Genomic DNA, 19513 nt, shown 5'->3' with positions numbered 1-19513 from the left:
TTCCACCTTCACACTGAACTGGAAATTACTGTGTGTAGGTCTCCAGTTTTTGAGAAGTCCAATACCATTGTGATTCCTGATCATTTGTAAACCTGCAGGATCTTCTCTTTTTCCACAGTTTTCTGAAAGGTCTGTGGGTCTTTTTATTTCATTGTTCTAGGTACCCAGTGGAACCTTTTAATCGGGGAAATCTCATGTCATTTGGTTCTCGGAAATAATCTTTCATAATGTCTCCATTTTATTTATCTACTGCAGTGGTTCTCAACCTTCCTAATGACCTTTAATACAGTTCCTCATGTTGTGGTGACCCCCAATTTCATTGTTACAAATTGAACATAATTAAAGCATAGTGATTAATCACAAAAACAATATGTAATTACATATGTGTTTTCCGATGGTCTTAGGCGACCCCTGTGAAAGGGTCGTTCAACCCCCAAAGGGGTCGCGACCCACAGGTTGAGAACCGCTGTACTAGAGGCTTGGTGCACGAAAATCATGCACTGGGGGAGGGTGGGGTGTCTCTTAGCTCAGCCTGTGCCCTCTCTCAATTCGGGACCCTTCAAGGGATGTCAGACTGCCGGTTTAGGCCCAATCCCCAGGGAGGAGCCAGAATTGGGGCCAGGCACTGCACTGCTTGCACTCATCCTGGCCCACTGTGCCTGTTGCCGCTGCTTGGTAGCGCTGCCCAAGCAGCCACAGAGTCAGGAGAGGCTCCTGCTGTGGTAGCTGCACTCACTAGCCGTGAGCCCAGTTCCTGGCTGAGGGGCGCTCCCCCTGTGGGAGTGCACTGACCACCAGGGGGCAGCTCTGCATTGAACGTCTGCCCCCTGGTGGTCAGTGCGCATCAGAGTGACTGGTTGACCAGTCGTTCTGTCAACTGTTGCTTAGGCTTATATATATATATATATAGATGTTCCTACTACTTTCATTCCTTTTGTCCTAATTGTTCTACTTTCTTGAAGATTTCCTCTATTTTGTCTTCTAACCTTCCTATTGAAGGATTTCTTAAATGTTAATTTTAAATTTCTGCTGTCATATATTTTAATTAAATTTTTTTTATTTAAAAAAAAGGCATTCTAATTTAATGGCTCCCTTATCTTCTCTTTCCTTTCTGAGGATATTGATAAGTGTTTTATAGTTTTCTTCTGCTCTGAGCACTGCCTTTATTTCTCCAAGTTCCTTTCTTCATTTGCTTTTCTGTATCTTTGTCTTTCATGTTAGAGATGTTCTTTGAATGTCTAGTGATCCTTGGATGTCTGTCTATTTCACTGTGTGTCAAAAAAAAAGCTCATGCATGGCAGGAACCTTTCCTGTGGGGTGATCTGGTAGGGATCCAGGTGCTATGTTTGGAAACCCCCAAACATGAGTGTCTGTAGGTATCTTCTCCTGGGTCTGTTTCCTCAGAGAGGAGTATTCTAGTCTCCTGCTGGGGTGTGGGGTCAGGTGGGTTCTACGCTTGACAGCTAAGAACTCTGAGGCGGTCTGAGTCTCGCAGGCATGTGTTCTGTCATGCTCTTCATCCCATTTTCAGCTTCGACTAGTGCCCCCACTTCCAGTGCCTCTCTGACTCACCCTCTCCTCAGAGTACCTCCCGTCTTCTGTGGGCAGGAGAGGAGAGGTAACCTGCCCACACGAGCTGGACAATGGATCTAACCTCTCCTAATGACAAACTTTCAAACACTGCTGTTTTCCCAGCCATACTCCTGCCATCTGTCTGGTGTCTCGAATTCCCAAGCCTTTCTTAGGGTCCATAGCACAAATCCTTACTGCCACTCAGCAGAGGAAACAGAAACCTATCAGTTATTTGTCAGGATAGATCAGGCTCTGCTATGGTAACAAACCACCAAACCCCCCACGTTGATTCCTCTCTCACACTGCACGTCCACAGGGTCAGCAGGGAGGCTGGCTCATCAGGGTCACTCGGGACCCAGGCTGATGGAGGCTCTGAGTCTTGTGACCTGAGGCTTCAGGGGGAGAACTCTGCTCACTGCTCCTATTTCAAGGGCCAGGCCTAACGTCTAGGGAACAAGGAAGGACAATACAGTCCTCCCTGTGCTCAACAGAAGAGGACAACTGGAAATATTGGGGAGCACTAGTGTCCCCAAATTTTGTTGTTCTCAGCTGCTGCTGTTTCCTCTGTCTCGTGGTGCTTGCGGTTTTACATGTTTTTATTATTTTACTATCATTTTAGTGCAGCTTTAAGAGGGAGCGGAGTTGAACACCATTTCAAGCTGCAGAACACACCAAAGTAGCCAACACCATCCAATTAATACTGTGTACTGCTACCCTCCATCTCTCTGATCCCACCAGGACTCTGTTCTCCACTTTGTTGCCTAAAAAGAGGTTGCTAGGCGGTGGAACTTTTCAGAACTGGGCATTCATTAGCGATATTTTTTCAAGAAGGGGGCTGGGAGGCAGTTTTCAAACACATATCTGGAAAAGAGACAGTCTTTACTAGAAAGAAGCAAAGGATTAATAAGTATTTTTTAAATTTTCAGAAAACAATTATTTTCCCTCCATGCTGAGCATCTCCTATGTGTTCAATAAGTTCTCGCTAATGAGCAACCCTATCTTTGCATCTGAACAGGTCATCAGCAAGCAAATGCCAGCTTGCGCCAAGCGAAGAGGAAAATGCTCAAGTTCCGAGGGAATTAAAAGTCGTGTTAAAAGCAGACGGAGCTATCAGCAGTTATCTCTGGCAAGTGGTAACACAGGCGTTTTTCATGTGTTTTACTATAGCTTCTGGTCATGCCAATTTGAGAATGCACTGCTTTTGGAATAAGAATTGTGGGGCCACTTCCCCAGGTCTGCTGACCATAACCACAGCAGGGCAGCCCTTTTTTACAAAAACCGTACCTGTGCTAATAAAAGTTACTAGTTAAGTCTCAAACCCGCCGCTATTATATGGGAAACTGTCCAGAGAATACTTTTCTTTAAATTTAAATAAATGATTCTTAATCGTTTATATGCTTAAGAATCGCAGGGAGAATTTACAAAACAATATAACACAAAGTCAGAAACAAACAAACAAAAACCCCAAATCCCAGCTCACTGGGCTCCACTTAGGTAATCTGGTTTGTAAGGGAAAGGCAGTAATTTGTATTTTTAACAAGTACCTCCAGAACAGACTTCAGACCACACTGCTTTTAATAGTGCTTCCCATTTTCTACCTGGAATGAGTATGCAGTAAATATTTTTTGATGCTGAGGTGTCAATCAACAGAATGTGTGTATTTATATACTCCGCCCCCCCCAATAATACCATCAAAGAAATAGCAAATGAAGGTCTTTCCCATAAAAACACATGACAGATGAAGCACAATACACAAATTTAAATGGCTTACAACTGGCTGGTGGGATATTTTAAGGCACAGGTTTTGGGGTTTGCTTGGTATTAACTATTCATAAGCCTTACTTACCTATTTCTTAGCATCAAGCCTAATTTCTGACAGTGTGGGTTTCTAAAGCATCGACTGATATTCTATAATTAATTCTACCTTTGGAATGAAGGAGAGGATTAAGTGGTTTTCTATAATAATAAAAGTATGATATGCTAATTATACCAGATGAAGGACAACCTTCTGGATGAAGCCACTATGTTGGGGGCCGAGGCAGAAGCAGTCGCAGTGGTGGGTGGGGGCATAGCCCTTGCACAATTTTCGTGCATCGAGCCTCTAGTCTTAGTATAAATGAACAGAAGGAAGACACCCCCCACCCCGGCCCTGCCCTAGTGCAGGCTGCGCTGGGGTTCATCATGAGGCTGCAGGGACAACATGGTTTTGCTGGTCATTTTCAGGAGCTGGTACATGTGGGAAAGCTGAAGGAGGAGGCCAGCATCTGGACTTAACGCTCCTGCAGCTCTTCGCAAGTTTCTAAAAGAATGTAGAACCCAGCTTCTTGCCAGCTCCCCACTTTTGAAAACCTGCTCCATTTCCACTTCATTTGCAAAATGCTTGCTGCAGTCCCTCCCTCCTAGCCAAGAGGAACCTGGAAATGCTGGAGGTCAAGGGGAAGTCTACAGGTGAGCACACTTGTTTTAAAACTTTTGGATGTGAAGTCTGGAAAACAGAAGAGAGAGATACAGGACATCGTGGAACTAACTGACCCAATGCTGCCCCCTTGCTGTGGGGGAGCACAAAGAACTTTTCCTACAGGTTTCCAGCCTTCCCTTAAAAGTGCAGGAGATTTAATCAGCCAACAGCAAATGTTGACTGTTACTGAATATTGGAAAGGAGTATTGCAGCCTGAGAACCACTGATTAACAACTGAATATTCAAGGGGATGGAGACACAGGATTCAGCATTTCCCAAACTTATTCGACTAGGGGCCCCGTTACTAAAAGAGGTAGAGAGCCATACCTCTGACCTGCACAGCCCTTTCCGTGTAAGTAAAATGAACAGCTTCCAATAATGGTTTCTCACTCCAAAAGGTATACTGAGAAATAGCCTAGTGCACTCATAAAATGAAGAATTAAATGAAATTGAATTTAACCTCCTGACCCTTCATTTACGCCAAGCACCCATTTTAAATGAAATTGCTTAAAACATTTTCAGGAGAATAGAAAGTGAGAGCCAGAGCAGAAAGAGGATCTTTATAGCAAGGTAGTGGGGCAAAGGTTAGTCTTCTTAGTGTATTTTGAATAGATTGTGACACCCAAGCTTGTCATGTTATCAAATTTCATAGGTTTTCTAAAAATGAAAAGTAAAATGTCAACACGGACAGCAATAGCTTTTGGTAGCTCTTCACAAAGAAGCACAATTCAGTTTAAAACTAAAAACATGTCTTTTGTGATGTGAGAAGGACACCCTGGTACCTTAAATTAAGCACTTGCTGAAAGCCACAGTGAGGAACAGGTGGGTGAAAAACTGCAGAAACTCTGGCAGGAAAGGGCTCCACAATCTTTCCTCGGAGGAGGCCACACTATCTGTCCCCAACCTGCCAGAGGTTGTTTTACATCAGTGGTTCCCAAATTGTGGCTCTGGGACCAGCAGATCAGCATCACCTGGGAACTTGTTAGTGACATTGTCGAACTTCACCTGAGCCCCGCCAACGGCAAAAGTTAAGAGTCCCCCACCAAAGTGTTTCCGAAACAGCTTACTACAAAGAACCCCCCATATGACTTAGATAAGACTCCCTGCTTACTGGTACCTATGACAAAGCCAGACACAGACTTCCAAATTCCCATTTTTTACCTGACAGATGATCAGCTGAACTTTGGATTAATCAGAACAAAATGCTCGTAAACCAATCTTTGGTTAAGCTCCTCTCCTTTCTACAGGTCTTTGAACGTTGGCTAGTCAACAAGCCCTCCTCAACAACCTCTCAGGACAACAGGCTGGTCTCAGGTTAAAACATTTTCTCATCTGCCATGCTTTCTGCCCACTTCCTCATACCCATACTTTCCTGCCTTGTTTACTCTTCCCTATAAAAGAAACTCCTTTCTGCCAAACCCGAGGGGACTCCTGCAGATCTCAGTCAGAGATTACCCTATTGCTAGTCCTCCCTCCCATGTCCCCGATTACAATGGCACCTTTCTCCCCTTTGCAATACTCCTTTCCAATAAAGGCTTTCCTCATTCAAGCAGGACTACAAATTCTCAGGCCCCACCCCAAACCTTCTAAATGAGAAAGAAGGGCGGGGAGGGCGTGGGTGGGAGCGGCGGGGGGGAGGGGGGGGCTTAGAAATTCATTTCTGAACAAGTGTTCTAGGCGCAGCCTGAGAACCACTGATTAACAGCAATCCCTCTATACCAGTGGTTCTCAACCTTGGCTGCACATTAGAATCACCTGGGAATCTTTTTAAAATCCTGATTTCTGGGCCTCATCCTCGGATGAGGGTAGCTGGGCCTCGGAGGATGAGGCCCAGAAATCAGGAATTTAAAAAGATTCCCAGGTGATTCTAATGTGCAGCCAAGGTTGAGAACCACTGCTCTATGGTCTGATAAACTCATTTAACACTTTAACTCCCAACCACCTGTGTTTCACTAGCGCTTAAGTGCAAGCTATTTTTGAGGCTTGCGGTGGACACATGTTTAGCATTCCCACAGACCATCTATCTGCTGGTCACTTCCCAATGACAAACAAGGCCACACTGCACTCGTCTCCTCTCCTGGCCGCGCGTACTTACGTCTCCATCCCCGGGCCTCTGGTCATCGCAATCTCTGGTGGGGCTGATGTCCTGGCGCATGACCCAGATGGGCTCTTTGGGCTCGTCGGGGGTGTAAGGCGAACGGATGGTCCTGGTTTTCACCTCCTCGATGGCCTCCTTAATATCCTTGATGGCCAGCGAGATGGCATCCCTCTTCTCCTTGCTGTACCGCTGCACCGCCTCGCCCACCACGGTGCCCGCCGCCCGCTGCTGCCCAGCCGGGGCTGGAGGCCCGGGGCTGTCGGGGTGGCCTCCGCCAGGGGTGGGGGAGCGCTCCAGGTCCTGCTCGGCCTCCGGCATGTCCTCGGCCGCCTTGTCGAGGCTCTGCGAGCTCATGCTCTGCTTGACCTCGGCCACGATCTGGTCGATGTCCTCCTCCTGCTCGTAGCTGTCCATCCGCGGGTAGGGAGCGAACTCGGCCTCCTTTTCGGGGCTGTCGGACTCGCCGTCCGAGCGCTCGTCGTAGTGGTGCAGCCGCGCGCCCAGGGCCTCCTGGCGGTACGCGGCCTCCTCGTCGCGCTCCTGCTCGTACAGCCGCAGCCCGTCGCGCGCGTCCAGCTCGGGCGCGTCCCCGATCTCCTCGTACACGTGCTCCTGGAGGCCGCCGTAGTCGGCGTAGGGCTCGGCGTAGGGCTCGTCCTCGCCGCGGTGGAACAGCCGGTGCGTGTACACGTAGCCAGAGTAGGCCGCGGTCATGGCCTCCTCCTGCTCCAGCGAGTGGAAGTGCAGGTGGTTGGGCAGCGCGAGGCGGTGCGTGGCCTCGGCGTGCTCGGCCTCCGCCTGCTCCGTGTACTCCTCGGCCTCGGGCCGGTACTGCACGGCGTACGCGCTCTCGTCCTCGGGGTCCTGCGTGCGCTCCGGGTCGTCGCCGTCGCGCGCCGCTGCGATCACGTCGCCCTCGGCCGTGTCCGTGTGGTTGTGGAAGCCGCTCTCCGTGCTGGCCGAGCGCGCCAGGCACTCCCCGCGCTCCTCTTCCTCCGGCGGCGCGGGCTGGGCGCGGGGGTCCTCGACGGCGAGTGCGCGCGGGGGCCGGCCCGCATGGTGTTGCTGCTGCTGCTGCTCCTCCTCCACCTCGGGGCGCTCCAGGTCGGCCTCCACCGACTCGTTCACCTCCCCGCCTGCCGCCTCGTCGGTCACCTCCACCTCCGCGGCCCCCTCCAAGGGGTTCATGGTGGGCGTCGGGGACGGCTGCGAGAGAGGCTGGGCCGGCTCACTGCGCGCTCATTTTGCTTCGCCCGCCTGGAGAGACAAGAGGGGAAGGAGGGGGCGTTAAGTCGTTCATGCTGTAGTCCTGAGCGGGGCACCAAGATGGCCAGAAAAGCAGCTGCTATCGATCCCTTCTGAATCTGGGCCAATTTAAAAAATGATTGCAAATGTACGCTCAGTCTGACAGCACCTAGTTCATTTTCTTGGTTTCCCGTAATTTCTAATTACACATGTACTTGTTTAATTGCTTACTGGCTTTCTCCCGCCCCCACCCCTGCGACGGGAGGGCCTCCTGCGCCTTTGTTCTCCACGGTGCTTACTATTCAGGTTCCATTTCTGATGCAGGTGAATAAGGAGTGCTACTAAATGAAATGGGCTGATTGACACCTTTTCTCTCTGCTAGGGTAGTGGTTCTCAACCTTGGCTGCACATTAGAATCACCTGGGAATCTTTTTAAAATCCTGATTTCTGGGCCTCATCCTCCGGAAATTCTGTTTCTTTGTTATGGGGTGGGCCACAACATTAGTAACAAAGAAACAGAATTTCCGGAGGATGAGGCCCAGAAATCAGGATTTTAAAAAGATTCCCAGGTGATTCTGATGTGCAGCCAAGGTTGAGAACCACTGTGCTAGGGGATAATTCTCTATAAACTAGCATCCTAAATAACCTTAGAAACGGTTCTTTAAGTAAATTTCAAAGGAAAAAAATCTCAAAATGTTTTGAAGCCATTGCTATCAGCACAAATAGGCAACCCATTCTGAGGGAGGCGTCCACCACCAGTGGGTTCTCCTCCTGCTTTTCCCGGCGGTTACTCCCACGAGTGGCTTCATTCTCTGGTCCTCCATCCACTAGGAGACTGGACTCATTTCCTACAGCAGGATGTTAACGGCTATTACGCAAGGAAAAGAGGCTCCCTGGTCAAATAAGTTTGGGAAATGCTGACTTAGAGTTGCCATTTCATTGTGAATATTCAAGGGGATGGAGACACAGGATTCAGCATTTCCCAAACTTATTCGACTAGGAAACATTTTCTACCCCTAGAGGCCAGAGTGCTGACAAATACACTTAAAGAGACGCTGACTAGCTTACTTCCCCCATACACTGGATCTAAAATTCCATGAACTACTATTATAGCCAGAACTGGATAACAAGGCCAATCTCTTTACCCATTTCCACCAGAGAACAGGTACTAGGCACTAGGTATAAGAGTGCGTTCCGAAAGCAAGTCTGAGTCTCCATTCACACTTTGATGGATGGTTAATGCTCTGAACAGAAGAGGCAAGTATTAGTGCTGGGGCCCCTTGGTTAAGTGGCCTCCAGTGAGTGGGTCATGGGAAATACAAAACAAATATTCAGTACAACACATGGGCAAGAACACTCTACCCATGCTTCCTTTATAAGGACTCTCTGAAAAAGACAACCGATTAAAAACTCTATTATGTACAAACTAAGTCTGTTAGACACAAAGCAAGGGTCCACAGAGGGATACTAAGCATACCAAACACTCCTCCCGGGTACTGCTCCTCTGTGGTGTGTCAGCTCTGTGTGGTCAGAGTTAGAAACACAGTAACAACCATCCGAAGCACCCGGATGGCCAACAATTCATGATACTCACTTGTAGAACTGACCAAGTCACTGTCTTCAGTGAAAATAGATTTTTCTATTTTATATGCATGAGAAAGAAATTTGAATTTATTCTACATTATAATTTTATTTGACCACTCAATGGTGCCCTCTCATAGCACGTGTATTAATTCAAAGGAAACGAAATTTCTACGCAAGTGCATACACTACATTATAGCACGGTAAGTTGCAAGAAACCCGTCCTTTGGGGGAAAATACTGTTATAACAATGCAGTCTGGTAATGTGGAGATTTATATTCACTGAGTACGTTTTCCTTATATCCCCTCCCAAGCCTCAGGGGAGTATTTATGCATGGAGTGCTTATATTTCACTTATTGCCATGGTTTCAAGAATAAAGTTTGGGCTGTGGTATTGCCAACATGTTAATTAATAACAGGTATTTACTTGAGGAACTTCCCTAGGACAAATGCAACTAGCAACGCTTAAAGATGGAGCTGACATTGGTGATCACGTCCATAGGAAGCACACGAGAGAACTGTTCCCCATATCCTGGCAATTTTTTGGGATGGTATTTATAAAAGAATATTAAAGCTGATTTTAAAGAATCCCAAAATATTTGGAGAATATATATATATAAATATATATATATATATATATATATATATATATATATACTTTTTGAAAAGGAATTTGTCAAGATGAGTTAAAATCTCCAACATATCTTTGCTCCAGTAATTCTACTTATAGAAATCTCAGAAGCAAAGAAAACAAAAAACCCAACCCTCAGATGTGGACAAAGAAATTTCTCACAGTATTTGCTTTAAAGGCAAAAATTATAAACACGAAATATTAAGTGCTAACATTTATTAAGTACCAGTAAGTACAGTGCTTGCATGTGATTATATTGCCATGTAGGGAGAGGTGAGTTTTCTTGCTGAGTAGCATCTCCCCCTTCCCCCTGAGTTCCCGCAGCACTCAAAATCAACCTGCCACAGGCTCCCAAACCTGGGGTTAGGTGATTGCCTGGCCCACATCCTGTATTTCCTGTGTGGGTGAATGGCACTCCCAGCCACACAATTACCCAAGCCCCATGTCCAGGAATCATTACCTACTTGTCTCTTTGCCTCATCTCCTTCCCCAAACTGATGACTGAGTCCATTGTCTTAATAACTCTTGTACCATCCTCACTGTTGCCAAGTCTTGGTCTGTCTTGCCCACACAATTGTTTCCTTGACTAATTTCTCAGCCCCCTGCAGTCCACGCTCCCCACTGCCAGCCTGATGATCTTTCTAAAATACAAACCTCAATCCTACAAACCTATTTCTCAAACTCTTCAGCGACTCCACTCTAGTGCAAATGCTTAGCCAACTATATACCAGGCACTACTAGGCGTTTTCTACATACTGAGTCATCGAATCCTCACACAAGCCTACAGAGAGAATACTCTTATATTCTCCTTATAGAAAGTATTATAAGCTCATTTAAAAATGAGGATATGGGGGCACTGCAGGGTTAGGTGATTGTCTGGGTCACACACCTGGGAAGGGATAGAACTGGTGAATTTTCTGTCTGACCCACTCTCTAGCTCTAGGTTCCTGGCAAACAAAGCCCTCAGGCCATGTTGCTCCTCAGGCCTCACCTCCACATTTCACTTGCACCCTGTATTCTAATTCCCAGAGTCCTGACACTGGCCCTCACACCTTTCCTATCCTCAGCTGTTTTTTACCTACAACTTTTCTTTGGTGAATCTTTCTTCTCTTTCCCAGAACACATTCATACTTGATGCGTTTCTATTATGTGCTGACCTCCAGGCAATGTTCCAGGCACTGGGGCAGAGCAGTGACCAAGCCAGACAGGCCTCTCTGTTCTCAGAAACCCACCATTGTAGTGCATGGGGCAGGGATGGTGAATGGAAAGGAGAGGAAAGTAGATAACAATTATGTTAATAAATGAACAAGATAACTTCAGTGAAAAGGTTTGGGAAGAAAATAAAACAGGGTAGTAGAGGAGGTTATGTAGACTGTGGCCAAAGGAGGTGATAATGGAGCAGAGGCCTGAATGCTAAAGAAAGAGGCAGCCAAGCAGAAAGATCTGAGGGCAAGCCTTGAGGTGAGAAAGGACTTGATCTGTTCAAGGACAGAAATAATGTTTGGGAAGTGAGCAAGGGGTGGTGTGGTGGGTGATGAGGACAGAGAGGGGAAGGGGCTGGGTGGGTCAGAGCCTGGTACATCAGGGTAGAGAATTTGGATTTTATTTCAAGCGCAGTGGCATGCTGCATGGGGCTTATAAGCAGAGGGGTGATAAGGCCTGATTCTCCCCTCCCTTTTCCCCATGGTACTTGTCTATCATATACATTATTATTATAGTACCTGTCATTCTGAGTAACAATTCTTTATAAACATAAAGTCCTTGGGAAAAGAGGATCTGTCATTTATCTTTGACTAGAGGCCCGATGCACGAAAATTTGTGCAAGAGTAGGCCTTCCTTCCCCTGGCTGCCAGCACTGGCTTCCCTCCGGCCCTGGCTTTGTCCCGAAGGATGTCTGGAATGACATCCTGTCTAATTGGCATATTACCCTTTTATTATTATAGATTTCCCAGTGCCAAGCACAGAGGGTACATAGAAAGTAGTTAATGCATTTTTCATGATTAAAAAGAAAACAATTATTTCCCCCCAGTATCTGGGGCCTTCTAGACATTGGCATGCTCAGCCTCTGGAGAAGAACTCAGTTTGTCCCTCCATCTCAAATCTCTGCTGCCTCATCCACCCATACAGCCTCATCCACCTTCTGATGCTCTAAGTGCCAGAAGAATTGTAGTAATTCAACATTTCCCTGCACTTGAATGCATTGATCCAGTTGGCATTTATTGGACATGTGCCATGCACCGTGCAAGGCAAAGGGGCTACAAAAGTTTCTAACTCATGGTCCCAGCCCTCCAGGACAGACTCTTCAGTAATTATAATACCTGGTGATCAGTGCAAAGTAGAAATAGGTTCAAGCTACAAAAGGAGCCTAGAGCTAAAACAACAACAGCAACTGCATCACCTTTGTGAGTCATGTAAGTGCTGCTGTTCACACAGGTTCTGCACCTCATGAGCTCATAAGCATCCTAGGGCCTAAAGCCTAAGAGAGGAGTGCCATCATCCAATCAATGTCCTTAGTGATGACCCATGTACCTCTGGAGGCTGAGAGAGCAGGACAAGGAGCAGCTGGTCAAAGAAGATTCCTCTGCCTCTACAAAGGCTGGCTGACCTGGAATACACAGGCAAGGCAGTCCCCTCAGCAGGAGCCCCTCCACAACACGGAGAGGGGGTGCTGTGGCATCGTGGCTGCAGGAGTGAGGGAATCCAGGCTGCCAGGAGTAAAGCTCAGGTGGCTTTCTGACCCCTGGTTCTGGGATGCTCCACAGCCAGACTGGAAAAGGGGAACAAAGGGAGGGAACGCCACTGCGGTGCACCATTTAGAAATAAAACATTTAATGATTCAGCAGTTGAATCCAGGTATCTCATAATGTTAGCTGAGGTTCATGTTGGTTTGGGACTAGTAGGAGGGAACGCTGTAAATTACTTTGGTTGATCTGTCCTTCAGTAGTCACTGATAAGAATTTCCAGTAAATTCTCCCTTTTAACACATCGAGAAGTAGAAGAAGGAGCATACTGAAGACAAAATGTAATGTAAAAAAAAAGAACAGAATGAATTATACCAGGTGGTTACACCGAAGGGTATTGTGTTGGTGGGTGTGGGGAGTTGCGGGGTGGTAGTAATGCAGGTGTAGGGAAAAACATGAAGGTAGAGGGTGGAGAAGTGGGAAAAGAAGACTCCCAGCTCTCCTCTCTCCTGAAAAAACTTGGATGAACATGACTCCATTTATATAAGTACTAATTCTTTTGCATATATTTAAGAAGTACAATTACTTCCCATGGACTTAATGAATGGTCCTCATCTCCCCCCAGTGGAGTTGGAAGGAAAGTCCTATTTCTTGGGACTTTGGCCTATTCTATTCCACCTGCACACATACTGTTCCAGTCAACAGGACGTCTGCCACCAAGCCATCCGAGGGGCTGCCAATGACACAGAGACTGGGGTGATATGTTAGTTTCCATAGCAACAAACAGTTGGGGTTGCCAAATAAGATTGTACCCTGGATGTAGTGTACACACACACACACACACACAATCTGCATAGGCTGGGAGATTAATGATTCTTGTTTTATTAAAAAAAAAAAGGATGACAGCATAAGAATATCCAGATATTCTTATCTATCTCCCCTACCCTATAAATATGTTTTCTTTCTAGGAGGTAGATCAATTGTGAAACATCTACAGGGAATCCAGAGGACACCAGGAGGCCCATGCAAATCATCAGCTCTTCTAAACATAGTGCATCTATTAACAAGAAAGAATAACACAGTTCATTAAAGCTTAACCTCCTTTGATTCATTTGGAAGTTAAATTTAGTGATACTGGATGGGACCCAAGGTGGATACAGAACACACATTACTCCTCCTTAAAATCATTTTCCGTTTAAATTGGCTCACATAGTCAGAAAAACCCTCCTCACACAGAACGTCTTGCCTCAGCAAAATGGAATTTCATTTCCCCTAATATCCTTTGTGCCTGAAACTGTAAAGCATCGCTTGACAGATAGTATTGGTAATGGTTTCCGAGTAAGTTGAGTACCTGAACCCAAGGAATGTTGCTGAATGGCTAGATGCCAACCTGAGGGAGGTCTCTGTGGTTGGACCTCAGGGCTGTGTCCTTGACCCTAGCCCACTTTGATGAAGATGTGTGAGTTGGTCATCTTCAGTTTCCCCCTCCAGATCCACTTGGTACCTTCTCCACCCTGCTCTGTGCCTCTTTGGGCTGCCTCAAGAGCTCCCAGTTCCTCTGGCTTCTGTTTGGGTTTGGCCAATGGGGAGCTCTGATGGGACATCAGAGAAAGGGTGGAGACTGAGGCTGGGATATTTATTCTCCCAGTTCCCTCCCTACAATATTATCTCGGGCTGGCAATGCCCCTAGTCTGGAAGGCATAGCCCCTGTCAAATGGCCCCTCTCCACATGGTTTCACTCGATGGCTCCCTCCCCTCCCCTTCGGGCTTATGGGTAGTAGGGGTAGTGGGATCCCACAAGTCCACCCCTTTGTAAATAGTCCTTCTATTCACCTCTTGGTCTCCCTGCATGTTACCTAATTTGAGTGCCCTATCTATTTCCTACTGGGATCCTAGCGGATACCAAAAGTGTAATACTCGTGTTGGTATATGACAAAGAAATAAGTCAATAACTATTTCAATTAAATAAAAGTGTAAAACAAAGAAACAGTATAGCTATAGTAAAAATCATGAAGGTGGCACCTTAAGAAGAAATACTGCACCAGACTCTGCTGTGTCATCCTAGATGCACTGCACTGCCTCTCCCCAGGCTACTCAGCATTCAGGGAATTGATGGAGGAAATCCACACAGGAAGCATAATAGGCATAGAAGCCAGCCTGGTTCTGTGCTGCAGCCTCTATGGGCCAAATAAACGAGGCATGCGGCCCTCAGGCCGCGTGTTTGACATGCTTGCTCTACACCTTTCTTCTTCCCACAGTGAGGCTCCTTAACCTCCTATTATCCATCAACTATAGGCTCAGCCCATTCCCAGTCCCTATGCAACCCCAATTTAGACCTAGCTTTGTTCCTCCCCCAAGAATTAGGATCTGGACCCTGATCTTCCATCCTGTGATTTGAGTTGTCCACCGTGGACAGTTTGCCCCAATGTTGGCTGCCTCATCACCTTGGATACCCCATTTTCTCGACCAAGAATGCCAACATCTTGTCTGGATGGCCACTTGTTGATGGTTGCCATATCCCTTAAAGATAGTGACTAGCTTGCTGAATGGAACCTTTGTCCATTCGTGCAACTGAATTTGCCTTCTAGCACCTGCTCAGCACAGGTGAATGGGTCCTGATTCTTCTCACAGGCTTGGTAGACTCTACATGCGTTTCAAGGCCTTTGCTCAAAACGCATTGGCCACTCCCTTATTGGAACAGCTTTCAAAGTTAACTTGTGGGATTTTAAATTACCAGCAAATCATTCTCAATATTCCATAGTCATATTTGATTTTTTACCTCAAAGGTTAGCCCCCTCCATATTTATAAGCATTAGCCATGAATGGTGCTTGATAGTCTTCAGATATCAAATAGATCCTTAAAGGATCATCCTATGATACTTAGTGAATCGTGACAGTGGTTAAGGGGACAGGTGTGGGCAACAGACTGCCTGAATTTGCTTCCTGGTTTCATCACTTACTAGCTCTTTCACTTTAGATAACTTACTCATAGAAAATGCTCCAATTTTATCATTTCTAAAATGGGGATAGTAATATTACCTACATTACAGGATTATTGGGTGATACGTTTATATATAAAATACTTAGAACAGTATCTGACACTTTACTAGTATAGGTGCTATTTAACAGTAACTAGTGCATTTTTTGTCCATATCATAATTATTACTTAGCAGATATAGTTAACATAGTATTTAAAAAGAAAAAATTAAAACAATGTTAATATAAATAACTTGAGAACATGGTCCATTTATTAATGCTACCCTTTCTTAAATAAGGCCATGTAGGGACAGAAAACAAGCACTTACATTTCTTTTAATCCATTTTGAAATAAGGTTGGGAGTAAATAAATCCATCAAACAATAACCACATACCGTGTACTATGTGTAGGCCAGTATATACGGCGCTTTACATGCTATAGTCCTAACCCTGACAACAGTCCCAATGGAAATTATGATCTCCACTGGCCAATTTCGAAGCAGAAGCTCAGACAGCTTAAATAAATTGTCCAAGGTCACTTAGAGCTGAAAGGGGTGGAGGTAGACCCATCTGGCTCTCATTGCTCATGTTCTTCCTATTACATTCCACTAAGCCCATAAAGTGATTCAATTGATTTTTTTAAACAAACATCTACATTGCTGTAATCCCTTTCAGATTGGTCACCTTGGCAGACTCTATACTAACAGGTTCCAAGGGCACTGCCTTTGCTCAAAACACTCTGGCCACTCCTATATTGGAATGGATTTCCAAGTTAATTGAAGGGCTTTGAAGCTACCAGTTAATCATATTTAATATTCTACAGTCATATTTAGTCATATTTGATTTTTATCACCCAGTTTTATCACCCACCTTGTTTACAAGATTTTGCTGGAAATGCTGTTTGCTGCTCCCCAAATGTCACACCCACCCATAAAGGTTAAAGATGTGCAGCAGCCAAGATTACTGAAAAGACTCTGGTTCAAGCACCGAAGTCAATTCCAAAACAGGGCTTTAACAATGGTTTTGGCCAATGGCCACATCTTTAACACAAGCCTTTATTCTTGCAGAGTGAACAGAGGGACAGGAGGCCGTTTGAACGAACACATTCTTCTGTGATTATTACAGAATCAGGCTGGGTACTTTCACCCACTTTGGAATCTATGTCATTGTGGCTACCACTTAACCAGGCCAGAAAATTAATTCCTCCACTTGGATTCATTCAGATGGGCCAACCCGAAAGCTCTGATCACAACCTGCCTTTGATTAAAGAGAAAGTTTTGAATGTATGCAGACTTCCTATTGTCTGCCCCTCTGTCTAGCACTTTAACAATCAAATCATTCATTTATTATTCTGATTCCAATAAAATGCATGAAATAAGCTTGAGGCAATCATGGAAACTCAGAGGGGAACTCTTACAAATTTTATGGAAAACTTGAAGGGTATTCTCTGGAAATCAAAACCAATTAAAGGTCTATCTGAGTTTTTGTGAAATGCCCCTGGTATAAGTCAAACATATCTACATAACCCATATTTATTGAGGGTTGCAAAAACTTGGCATTTTTCTCTCTTCCTTTTTGTCATTTTTCCTCCTGTTAAATCCCTTTCTTGATGCCCCTGCACAACTTTTCTTCCTCACGCCACCACGTTTATTATCTTTGTTGCTACATTACCTTCAGTTCAGGGCTATTAAATCACCAGTTATAATCAATTTCAGCCATTGTTCTGATACTTCTGTTATTACACAGAGAGCCATAGACACAATACTATAGTGGTAAAGACAGTAAATCTCTAAAATCAGGTCAGCTGTTAGTTGTCAGAGGCTCAGTGCTTCACGCTGATGGGAACGTGAATATCAGGCCAAGGATGAATTGAACAGTAATTCATTAAAGTGTACTCGTTCCTTTGAGACCACATCACCTCAAATTTACTGCTATTGTTACTTTTACAAATTATTTGGCTCATTAGAAAGTCAGTTAACTTGCTTCTTTCTATTCCCTCAAGTTTGCTGTAGCTCTCTCTAGCATTTTCTTTTAAAATTCACACCAGAATGCCAGCCACGATCCTAATTATGAAGCTTCAAATTAAATTCTTGTTTCCAAGCTTCTTTTTTTATTCACAGGTCAAGAAAGCAGCAGTGTGCTGGCATAGTCCTCAAACATTTTTTCAGTTATGCCCCAAATCTGATATAAACGAGATGATTAAAAAGAGCTGAATCCCAAAAGATTTGCTCCCTGACAATATGGCTGCATAACCCCCCAAATCTATTAAGCAACTATTAGGTAGCAATGTTGGTGATGACTTAAGTTTGAATTTGATGAGCCAGAAACCCCATGTTGATTCCAAGCCTCCCACTATAATCAACTCTCTCAATTTAGTCACATTACAAAAAGTTATCAGGGAAAGAAACACAATGTGGGGAAAGAAGAAAACGACTTTCTCTTAAAATTATTCATGGATCGTCTGGACACTCTTAAGAGTTCATTGGACCTGCTGACTAGAATGTAAAGAGATAGGGTATCTGCACTCTACACTCTTCTTCTAGTTAACTGATCTCATTTAGGCCCCAAATATGTACAGATCAGTGAAATTCAAACCTGATTTTCTAGGACCCAGAACTTCTCAGTCACCTTGAGGGAAGACTTACAAGCTTCTCCAAAGAAAGTTCTTTTTTAAATTTGATTTGTTAAAAAATAGCATAGACGGGCCAGCGTGGCTCAGTGGTTGAGCATAGACCTACGGAACCAGGAGGTCAGGGTTCAATTCCAGTCAGGGCCTATGCCTGGGTTGTGGGATCGATCCCCAGTGTGGGGAATGCAGGAGGCAGCCAATTGATGATTCTCTCTCATCATTGATGTTTCCATCTCTCTCTCCCTCTCCCTTTCTCTCTGAAATCAATAAAAAAAATATGTATATTTAAAAAAAATAGTGTGGCCCTGGCTGATGTGGCTAAGTAGAATATTGGCCCACACAATGAAGGGTTATGAATTCAATTCCTGGTCAAGGGCATGTACCTAGGTTGCTGATTCTATCCCCAGCCCCAGTTGGGGTACATACAGGAGGCAACCAATCCATGTATGTCTTTCTCTCATCTCTCTCTCTCTCTCTCTCCCCTCCTTTCCACTTTCTCTAAAAGTCAGGTGAGGATGAACAAAAATCAAACAAACAAAAATAGTGTCGATTTTACTGATGATTTTATAGCGAAGACTGAGGTGAGAGATTGCATTGCTCATCACACAATTACCTAATTGGTTTAATTTTCCCACGTCTTCCTTTTCAGTCGTCAGCCACAGGGCTTCTCTCATGTTATCAGAAATTTCTCTCCAAATAACAGGAGATTATGAATAACAAAGAAATGAACGAGTGAAAATGCTGGTTGTTGCTGTGACCCAGAACTAAGTAGTATACTGTCTGGTCAGCCGTTTCCCAAGGGGATTGGTCCCATATTCATCCCTCCTGCAATCTTCACTCTTGTCCTTTAATCTCAGGTGTCTTTGGACCTGGAGTCCAGAGTCACTGTCCCTGCTCCGTTCCCCTCTCAATTACTCCCAGCCTCACCCTCCCTTTTCCCTTCTGTCCCCCGCACCAGTAACTCTCATGCTCATGGCTACAGCCAACCCACAGCTCCTGCCCTTCAGCACCCAAGGCTTCTGCTGCAGACAACAGCAGAAGTCTCTCAAAGATTCCTCCAGTGGCAATGAGGCTATGGGGAAGCCCTGCAGAGTAAGAACACAGAGAGCCCTCTACTGCCACCTGGAGGAGGGGTGGGGAGGGGAAAGAGAATGTACTACTAAGAGCTGGGAATTGAGTCAGAGGCTGCATAGTGGTTAAAAACACACTGAATCAGACTGCCTGGCTTCAAATTCAGTTCCAACACTACTAGCTATGGGACCTTGGACAAGTCACTTCACTTTACTGTGCCTCAGTTTCCTCTCCTCTAAATGGGGGTAGCAATAGCATCCACTGCATAGAGTTATTCAAGAGTTAAATGAGGTAATAGAACACTAAGAACAAGAATAAAAAATGTACTTGTCCACCGTTACAATGTACCACACCGAGAATGAACCCTAATGTGAACTATGGGCTTTGGGTGATGATGGCGTGTCAATGTAGCTCATCAGTTGTAACAAATGCGCCCTCGGGTGCAGCATGTCGACAGTGGGGAGACTGCATGTGTGGATGCGGGTGGGAGGGAACTCTCTGTAGTTTCAGCTCAATTTTGCCGTGAACCTAAAACTGCTCTAAGAAATAAAGTATATAAAAATATATGTCC

At 45.2% G+C, this 19513-nt stretch overlaps 1 protein-coding gene across 5 annotated transcripts in view; it reads right to left on the bottom strand.

The window, feature by feature from the left end:
- The window catches only part of APBA1 (amyloid beta precursor protein binding family A member 1), a 198042-nt gene that overhangs the window by 59231 nt on the left and 119298 nt on the right, over nt 1-19513 (bottom strand). For all 5 annotated transcript variants that reach the window (XM_070431529.1, XM_070431528.1, XM_070431527.1 and 2 more), the window contains exon 2: nt 6126-7385. In XM_070431529.1, the coding sequence (XP_070287630.1) occupies nt 6126-7316 (1191 nt within the window). In that variant the 5' untranslated portion in view covers nt 7317-7385. The remainder of the gene's footprint in view (nt 1-6125; nt 7386-19513) is intronic.

This window comes from Myotis yumanensis, unplaced genomic scaffold, assembly GCF_028538775.1.
Source record: "Myotis yumanensis isolate MYYU_CA2020_CCGP unplaced genomic scaffold, mMyoYum1.0.hap1 SCAF_12, whole genome shotgun sequence".
NCBI lineage: Eukaryota > Metazoa > Chordata > Mammalia > Chiroptera > Vespertilionidae > Myotis > Myotis yumanensis.
Note: the sequence above shows the minus strand (reverse complement) of the source record. Positions and strands in the feature narration are given on the sequence as shown.